General features: G+C 52.9%; 1 protein-coding gene across 1 annotated transcript; it reads right to left on the minus strand.

Moving 5' to 3' along the window:
• Nucleotides 1-1908: 1908 nt before the first annotated feature.
• On the minus strand, nucleotides 1909-3711 carry LOC142310398 (E3 ubiquitin/ISG15 ligase TRIM25-like). Its single transcript, XM_075347921.1, has one exon. The coding sequence runs from the start codon at nucleotides 3709-3711 to the stop codon at nucleotides 2131-2133; it is 1581 nt and encodes a 526-aa protein (XP_075204036.1). The 3' UTR covers nucleotides 1909-2130.
• Between the last annotated feature and the right edge of the window lie 6351 nt (nucleotides 3712-10062).

The following is a 10062-nucleotide window of genomic DNA, read 5'->3' on the forward strand; positions in this document are numbered from 1 at the left end:
CCATGTTGACATGCAGAAAAAGAATTGACTACTTAGTCGTAATAGCACAATACATAGTGATGCAACTTAAATAGTGAAACATTTTTAATTATTCACTTAGTTATGTTGCACTACTATTCATTTGTAGTAATATTCATACATTCATTCCTACATTGTATCAGGCCCCAGGTTTATGTAAAATCTTACATGAACATGAGTATTAAATGTATCTCTCGTTGGGGTCCAACACATGTGAGTAATCTGTCTCTGAGTACATCTAGCAATAATGGTAAAAATAAAAACCAACGTTACTTGGATTCCACTTATAACTACTGTACACTAAAAACATCACACCAATATATGAGCTGAACAATAAATGAACCTGCAGCAAGGGAACTATATTTCTTTATCACTCTAAAATGCTGTATAAAGGCAGACATGTACCGTATTTTTCGTTTTATAAGACGCACCCCAAATTTAGAGATAAATAAAGTTGAAAAAATTTAGGTCCGTCTGATACTCCGGTGTTGTCTTACCAGAGGGGGGCGGTAGCAGTGGTGGAGTGGAGGGGCGGTGGTGCTGGTGGGGTCTGTACTGGCAGCGGTGGGTCTATACTGGCAGCGGAAGCTGTAGTGTCTGTGTGGAGCAGGCCGGTGCGGCACGTGCCCCAGGTGCTCTGTCGGTGGTCCAGGCTTCAAAGAAATGGCGCCCGGAGCCGTGTGTTCGCAGATGGAGCTCTCAGCCAAGAGCTCCATCTGCGCACATGCTGACTCCAGGCGCCATAATTTGAAGCCAGAGCATCTGGGACATCTGCCGCACAGCCACCGTAGCTTTCGCTGCCAGCACAGCCAACGCAGCCTGTACAGCCAGCCGGCTGCCCATACAGAGAGGAAGCCAGCCGCTGCCCATACAGAGACAGCTATCCGTGAACCCGTACAAAGAGGCAGCTGGCCTCCCCTACAGAGAGGCAGCCAGCCGGTCTCCCCTACAGAGAGGCAGCCAACCAGCCTCCCCTACAGAGAGACAGCCAACCGGCCTCCCCTACAGAGAGACAGCCAACCGGCCTCCCCTACAGAGAGGCAGCCAGCCGGCCTCCCCTACAGAGAGGCAGCCAGCCGGCCTCCCCTACAGAGAGGCAGCCAACCGGCCTCCCCTACAGAGGGGCAGCCAGTCGGCCTCCCCTACAGAGGGGCAGCCAGTCGGCCTCCCCTACAGAGGGGCAGCCAGTCGGCCTCCCCTACAGAGGGGCAGCCAGCCGGCCTCCCCTACAGAGGGGCAGCCAGCCGGGAACCCATACAAAGAGGTAGCCAGCCGGCCTCCCCTACAGAGGGGCAGCCAGCCGGCCTCCCCTACAGAGAGGCAGCAAGCCGGCCTCCCCTACAGAGAGGCAGCCAGCCGGCCTCCCCTACAGAGGCAGCCCGCCGGCCTCCCCTACAGAGAGGCAGCCAGCCGGCCTCCCCTACAGAGAGGCAGCCAGCCGGCCTCCCCTACAGAGAGGCAGCCAACCGGCCTCCCCTACAGAGGGGCAGCCAGTCGGCCTCCCCTACAGAGGGGCAGCCAGCCGGCCTCCCCTACAGAGGGGCAGCCAGCCGGGAACCCATACAAAGGGGCAGCCAGCCGGCCTCCCCTACAGAGGGGCAGCCAGCCGGCCTCCCCTACAGAGAGGCAGCCGGCCGCCCCTACAGAGAGGCAGCCAGCCGGCCGCCCGCACAGAGAGGCAGCCAGCCGGCCGCCCGCACAGAGAGGCAGCCAGCCGGCCGCCCGCACAGAGAGGCAGCCAGCCGGCCGCCCGCACAGAGAGGCAGCCAGCCGGCCGCCCGCACAGAGAGGCAGCCAGCCGGCCGACCGCACAGAGAGGCAGCCAGCCGGACGCCCGCACAGAGAGGCAGCCACCCGGCCGCCCGCACAGAGAGGCAGCCAGCTGCCCACACTTACTGCCCCCGATGCCAATTCTCCACCTCCCGGTAAATTATATTCGGATTTTAAGACGCACCCCTCATTTTCCTCCCAAATTTTTGGGAAGAAAAGTGCATCTTACAATCCAAAAAATATGGTATCATTAGTGCTTGCACCATAAGATAAATTGGAGTAATGTGCGGAATGTGTAATATTGCATTTGGGTCATCATGAATATTTTTGGGGGATCATCCTTTAATTTCTTAACCTGATCCACCCGTTCTCATACACACCAAACACTGCATGAAGGGGCTGTGTGAAGGTAATTGTGCTGGTGTGGATGTGGGTGATGGGGTCACTCAGCTCATAAAATGACACCTTTCCAGCATCATAATTAAGATCTATTCTGATTTGTTCACACACAATTGTGTGATCTATTTTGCTTTCTCTACCATTGTGTCTTATAGAGTAGTTGTCACCATCCCTCCGTAGACCCAAAGATTTCATATTCTTGCCAATAAAAGATTTGGGCCCTCTCCTCTCCACATTGGCATAAGCTACACCAACTCTCCACCCCCCTGACTTGCAAGTATCCATATCCCAGTAATGTCGACCTGACGTAAAACTCCTGGTGCTTAATACTTTGGCCTCTTCAAATCTCTCGGGTGTTTCCGGACGGTTCTGGTGGACTTCTGCACACGATACAGTTTTCAGGTCTCCAGACACACAGATATTGTTGGAAGCAGAGTTGATGTCTAACCATATCTCAGTAGCTTTGTTAGCTGGGAAATATTTTGTCTGGCCCACACCATCCATGATTTCAGACAAACCCATGTCTACCATCTTTAACACCCAACTCTCATCGATGTCTCCAGAATTGGTGATTTTATCAACTCTCTCATACAAGTCCGTCATCTTAAGGTCAGCGAAGTAATTTACGTCAGTTTTTTGGTCATGTAAGAGATTTAGTGGATCGGCCGAGTTGCACAATTTCTCCATATGACGCATCTTCCTGGACAGTTCCATCCTTTTTCCGTCCAGTTGGCGGTTCAGATCGGAGATTGAGAGTGATGTCTTCTCTTTCTGCCTGGCAATCTCACCCAGGACTCTGTTAGTTATGACATCCAGCTGTCTACTGATTTCCTTAAATGTGATGTTAACAAATTCTGTTAAAGTTGATGATTTTGCCGTCCTGTCCTCATTGTGCGTCTGAAGATTTTGGATCTTTTCGTCAACTTCATCCCTCATTAAAGTTCCTTTTGCTATTAAACTTCTCAGTTTGTCCATTTTCTTCCCAGATGCTTCATTGATATTGATCACCTGGTGTTCTCTGTGTTCCCCATTCAGTAAGCACGAAACACAGATACAAAACTTTTCATCACAGCAATAATATACGAGGGCTTTCTGGTGAGAGGGACATTTCTTCATCCTTAGGGAGCAAGAGGGCTCCATCAAGACATGTTCATGAGACTTGCTGTGGACTCTCAAGTGGTTCTCACAGAGTGAAACCTCACAATTCAGGCAGCATATAACAGCGGGCACAGGCGCGTGTATACAGCTAGAGCAGAATATTTCCGTCTCCGGTTGTGCTGGTTGAGTAGAATGGTAGGTTTCGGCTATGTTACATAGCTTTAGGTTGCTTTGCAATGCAGGACGCTTCAGATATTCTCTTCTGCAGTCAGGACAGCTATAAAGTTCTGTCTCCTCCTGTGATTCCAAAACCCGATCAATGCAGACCCGGCAGAAGTTGTGCCCACACGTCAGCAATACCGGATCCGAGAAGATGCTTAAGCAGATAGAACACGTTAGCTCGTCTTTCAGGGCTGCAAACGCCATTGTAGAAAACAGGGTAGTAATCTTGGTGAGGCGGGTCCTAGTTGGTTTGTTCATGAACACGTCATTCTAAGGCCTCTATTAACTCTTTGTTCACCTGAGTGTCTTCACTTCTCGAAAACATTGATATATGGAATTTTACCTTGATTTGGAGAAGTACACAACATCAAAATATACCTGAAGTAAACCATATTAAAAAAAAAAATTGTGTATGTATGAAACACAGACATATTACAGTACTGTTCAAAATCTTTAGGCAGGTGTGGGGAAAAATGATGCAAAGTAAGAATGTGTTAATAGTTTATTTTTTAGCAACAAAATGCAAGGTGGGTGTATTAAAGGGAACGTGTCACCATTTTTTTCACTATTAAACTAAAAGAATCCCCTTCTGCAGCTCCTGGGCTGCATTCTATGAAGGTGCACCTTGGCCCTGACTCCCCTTGAAGACCCCAAAAATAACTTTTTATAAAACATGACCGTTAGGTATACTAATTACCTGTGTGGCTCAGATGGGCATGCTCATTTTCTGCTCCTGTCCCCCCTCCTGCTGCTGTTCGCCGTCCTCCCCACTTGATTGACGTCATGACGCCTCCGTCATCATCCACGTTGCTCTTTCAAATCTCGCGCCTGTGCAGTTATGTCCGCTTGCGCAGGCGAAGTTCGCTCTGCCATATCGCGCGAGCAGAACAGAAAGCATTGCTGCCCTCGGGCGTGCTGGTGAGCTAAATGTGCAGGCACGAGGATTAGGTCGGATACGAGGATGACGCAGTGACCCCATGCACAGTGCCAACCATAATCTTGCGCCTGCGCAAATAGCTCACCGTCGAGCGCGAGGGCAGCTATGTTTTCTGGTCTGCCCGCGATATGGCAGAGCGAACTGTGCCTGCGCGAGCGGACATGACTGCAATTCTGGTATTTTTGATTATTTTTAATTTCTCATTATGCTGTTTACCAATCAGGTTAATTTTGTATTTTTATGGTTTACACTTTTACAAACTCAGCGATGCCAAATGTGTATTTTTTTTTATCAATTTTTTAATGTGCTAAAAAGGTGTGATTTTAACTTTATTTATTTAGTTTATTTATTTTTTAGATATTTTTTTAAAACCTTTTTTTTTTTCAATTTTACACTGTATTTAATAGTCCCCTTAGGAGATTTGAACCTACAATGGTCTGATCACTTGCTCTATATACAGTAGTGCCACAGTATTGTTGTACTGTGGAACCTTGGTTAACGAGAACAATCCGTTCTGGGAGTGTGCTTGTTAACCAAGTTACTCATTCAGCAAAGCAAGATTTCCCATGGGAAATCATTGCAATGCTGACAATTCGTTCCACAACTTGTTAAATGTCCCATCCTGGTCCCCTATTGTGCCATTCCACACACGCACACACACGTACAAACACACAGAAACTCACACACACGCACACACACATATTATGCTCACCTTCCGTTCCATCGCCGGCCTGCTGGGACTTGCTGTTCGCTGGTACGGGCTGTGAATCAGGTAACCATCACGACGAGGGAGGAACTTCCGCACCCAGAGCGCTGACGTCAAAGGCAAGAGCCGCTTGCCTCTGATTGGCCAGCACGCTGCCTTTGAGTAGCGGCTGACAGCGGAAGTTCCTGCCTCGTCGCGATGCTTGCGGATACACATCATGGAGCGGCGAACTACAGGACCCAGGAGGCCGGCGATGGAACGGAAGGTACACATGTTATGCTCACCTTACCTTTCGTTCCATCGCCAGCCTCCTGGGTCTTGTAGTTCGTCGCGATGATTCCTCCCACGTCGCAATGCATCGGCGAACTACAAGAACCATGAGGCCGGCAATGGAACGGAAGGTCAGGTGAGCATAATACTGTGTGTGTGCGTGCGTGTGTGCTTGTGTGTGATTGTGTGGACTACAACAGCGGGTCAGAGCGCGGTGGATGTACGGAACCGGAAGTGTGTGCGGTGAGGATTTTGCTGATACAGCAAAGCTTTCTCGTAAAGCGGGTTACAAATTTACAGAAAGCTTTGCTTGTTAAGCGAAATTCTCGTTAACTGGGTTACTCGTTAAGCGAGGTTCTACTGTATATCAAAGAAATCAGTCTCCTATGATTGCTGGTCAGTGGTTTGTCATAACAACTCACCGATGAGAGCTAGGAACAGCGCGCCCCCCCTACACACTTTGAATGCCGTTAACAGCCGCAAGCGGATCTCCGCTGCACCCGCGGCTGTTAGAGACAGGTGAAGGCAGAATGATTCAGCCTTCATCTGTAGGCAGGGCCGTATTTACCACTAGGCACCTGTGGTCCGGTGCCTGGGGCGGCGCCTTCTAGCAGCAAAAAAAAAAAAAAATTAATTTTTTTTTTACCTATCCCACTAAATCCGCAGTCTTTTCGCGGCGGGGGGGGGGGGGGTGTTGGGCGCATGGGCGCCCCTCTATTGATTTGTATGTATCCGCGTCTTTAAAGCGGATACAAATACACTGCAGGCAACGGGCACAGGGAGCTGATTGAACCCGGAACTGCCGACAGCTACATTTCCGGGGTCACAACACGCGCGCTCCAATCAGCTTCTTGCCAAGAGCTGGGGCATCCAAACCTGTGCAGAGCTCACAGCAGGCACCAGTGTGACGTCTGGAGGATAATCACCGGGTCCGGAGCAGGTAATAAGCTGTCTATATGTGAAGGGGGGCTTTACTGCTAACTGTATGTGATGGGGGGGAGGGGCGCACTGCATACTCAGAAATGCCTGTGCTATCTGTATGTGATGGGGGGAGGGGTGCACTGCATACTCAGAAATGCCTGTGCTAACTATATGTGATGGGGGAGGGGTGCACTGCATCATGCAGTGCACCCCTCCCCCATCACATACAGTTAGCACAGGCATTTCTGAGTATGCAGTGCGCCCCTCCCCCCATCACATACAATTAGCAGTTAGCACAGGCATTTCTGAGTATGCATGCAGTCTGCATGCATACTCAGAAATGCCTGTGCTAACTGCTAATTGTATGTGATGGGGGGAGGGGCGCACTGCATACTCAGAAATGCCTGTGCTTACTGCTAATTGTATGTGATGGGGGGAGGGGCGCACTGCATACTCAGAAATGCCTGTGCTAACTGTATGTGATGGGGGGAGGGGAGAGCCTAGAATGTATGGGCTCCTTACAGGTTAGTTGATGATCGTTGCGATGTTTCTTTTTGTCCACTATAATCATGCAAGGGGAGGCTGGGGGGAGAGAGGCTGAGGCTGGGGGAGGCTGGGAAGAGAGAGAGGCTGGGAAGAGAAAGAGGCTGAGGCTGGGGGGAGGCTGGGAAGAGAGAGAGAGGCTGAGGCTGGGAAGAGAGAGAGGCTTAGGCTGGAGGGAGGCTGGGAAGAGAGAGAGGCTGAGGCTGGGGGGAGGCTGGGAAGAGAGGCTGAGGCTGGGGGGAGAGAGGCTGAGGCTGGGGGAGAGGGAGGCTGGGGGGAGAGAGAGGCTGAGGCTGGGGGGAGAGAGAGGCTGAGGCTGGGGGAGAGAGGCTGAGGCTGGGGGAGAGGGAGGCTGGGGGGAGAGAGACGCTGAGGCTCGGGGGAGAGAGAGGCTGAGGCTGGGGGGAGAGAGGGTGAGGCTGGGGGGGAGGCTGGGGGGAGAGAGAGGCTAAGGCTGGGGGGAGAGAGAGGCTGGGGGGAGAGAGGCTGAGGCTGGGGGGAGAGAGAGGCTGAAGCTGGGGGGGAGGCTGGGGGGAGAGAGAGGCTAAGGCTGGGGGGAGAGAGAGGCTGGGGGGAGAGAGGCTGAGGCTGGGGGGAGAGAGAGGCTGAAGCTGGGGGGGAGGCTGGGGGGAGAGAGAGGCTAAGGCTGGGGGGAGAGAGAGGCTGGGGGGAGAGAGGCTGAGGCTGGGGGGAGAGAGAGGCTGAAGCTGGGGGGAGGCTGGGGGGAGAGAGAGGCTGAGAAGAGAGAGGCTGATGCTGGGGGAGGCTGGGGGGAGAGAGAGGCTGAGGCTGGGGGGAGGCTGGGGAGAGAGAGAGGCTGAGGCTGGGGTGAGGCTGGGCTGGGAGAGAGAGAGGCTGAGAGGCTGAGGCTGGGAGGAGAGAGGCAGATGCTGGGGGAGGCTGGGAGGAGAGAGGCTGATTCTGGGGGAGGCTGATGCTGAGGGAGGCTGATGCTGAGGGAGGCTGATGCTGGGGGAGGCTGGGAGGGGGAGGGGGAGGGTTGTAGGAGGGAAGCTGATGCTGAGGGAGGCTGATGCTGAGGGAGGCTGATGCTGGGGGAGGCTGGGAGGGGGAGGGGGAGGGTTGTAGGAGGGAAGCTGATGCTGAGGGAGACTTGGAGGAGGGAGGCTGAGGGAGGAGGGAGGCTGATGCTGGGGGAGGCTGGGAGGAGGGAGGCTAATGCTGGGGGAGGCTAGGAGGAGGGAGGCTGATGCTGGGGGAGACTGGGAGGAGGGAGGCTGATGCTGGGGGAGGTTGGGAGGAGGGAGGCTGATGCTGAGGGAGGTTGGGAGGAGGGAGGCTGATGCTGGGGGAGGCTGGGAGGAGGGAGGCTGAGGCTGGGGGAGGCTGGGAGGAGGGAGGCTGAGGCTGGGGGCGGCTGGGGGGAGAGAGGCTGAAGCTGGGGGAGGCTGGGGGGAGAGAGGCTGATGCTGGGGGAGGCTGGGGGGAGAGAGGCTGATGCTGAGGGAGAGGCTGCTGCTGGAGGCGGGGGGGAGAGAGGCTGCTGCTGGGGGAATGGAAGAGAGGGGCCAATGCTAGAGACAGAGGACAAGGGTTGAGGGATAGAGCAATGACAATATCGATGGGGGGGGAGTGTAAGTACTCAGAATAAGAGGGGGGCAGCATTGGGAGCTCATTATGGAGAAGGGGCAGCATGTGTGGGCTCAGTATGGAGTGGAACAATGTAGGGGAGTCAATATCAAGAGTGGGGTAGTGTGTGTGTGTGTGTGTGTGTGTGTGTGTGTCTCAGCATAAGCGCTAGTGTGGTGGTCTTAGTATGATGAGTGGGGCAGCATGGAGGTGTCATTATGGAAAAGAGGAAGGCAGCATTAGGAGCTCATGGAGAGGGGCAGCATGCACGGGACACTGTGAGGAGGGGGCAGCATGCATGGGACATTGTGAGGAGGGGGCAGCATGCATGGGACATTGTGAGGAGGGGGCAGCATGCATGGGACATTGTGAGGAGGGGGCAGCATGCATGGGACATTGTGAGGAGGGGGCAGCATGCATGGGACACTGTCAGGAGGGGGCAGCATCCATGGGACACTGTCAGGAGGGGGCAGCATGCATGGGACACTGTCAGGAGGGGGCAGCATGCATGGGACACTGTCAGGAAGGGGCAGCATGCATGGGACACTGTGAGGAGGGGGCAGCATGCATGGGACACTGTGAGGAGGGGGCAGCATGCATGGGACACTGTGAGGAGGGGGCAGCATGCATGGGACACTGTGAGGAGGGGGCAGCATGCATGGGACACTGTCAGGAGGGGGCAGTATGCATGGGACATTGTGAGGAGGGGGCAGCATGCATGGGACATTGTGAGGAGGGGGCAGCATGCATGGGATATTGTGAGGAGGGGGCAGCATGCATGGGACATTGTGAGGAGGGGGCAGCATGCATGGGACATTGTGAGGAGGGGGCAGCATGATGTGAGGACAATGTGCAGATCATATTTCATAATTGAGGAAGGTGTGGTGGGTATAATTTATAAGGGAGGGCAGTGTGTAGTTTATTAGGGGCAGTGTGACAGTCACAGTATATAAGTGGGGACGGTGTGGTGGGAATATTTTATACTCATGCTATCTTTTGATGTGCCTGTGGTGATCCCCATTGGGGGGGGGGGTTAGTGCCCTTCGTTTCTCATTGATACTTTTTCAAGTGTTTTACAAAGTAGATCTGCCTTAAACAGATGTCGTGTGCGAAAACTCAGTTTTACGTTGTCAATAAGGGGCGCGACCACTTAAAGTGCCTAGGGCAGCATGAAGGCAAAATACAGCCCTGTCTGTAGGGAAAGTATGGAAACAACTCATGACAGACATAGCACACATGAGTCTTATAGGTAATCTGTCATTTCATTTTGAAGTGCAATACTAATCTTATCTTTAACCCCTTAAAGACCGCGGGCCGTAATATTACGTCCTAGCGGTCACAGTGTTAATCTCCACGGGCTACTGCAAGCAACCTGCAGCGATCAGCGCACATATCAGCTGTTTTGTACAGCTAACATGTGTGCCTGCAAAGACACGAGTGGAATCACGTTCCGCTCATGCCTTTTAACCCCTTAAATGGCACTGTCAGTATGTGACAGCGCAATTATAATCGCGATCGGCGCTAAAGCTTTACTTACAGGCCGACACCAGAAGTCATCTGACGTGATCACATGGATCTGGTGGTTGTC

This window comes from Anomaloglossus baeobatrachus, chromosome 5 (genome assembly GCF_048569485.1).
Source record: "Anomaloglossus baeobatrachus isolate aAnoBae1 chromosome 5, aAnoBae1.hap1, whole genome shotgun sequence".
Classification (NCBI taxonomy): domain Eukaryota; kingdom Metazoa; phylum Chordata; class Amphibia; order Anura; family Aromobatidae; genus Anomaloglossus; species Anomaloglossus baeobatrachus.

Excerpts from the sequence above, each read along its gene's own strand:
- LOC142310398 (XM_075347921.1), bottom strand. The coding sequence starts at position 3,711 with ATGGCGTTTGCAGCCCTGAAAGACGAGCTAACGTGTTCTATCTGCTTA.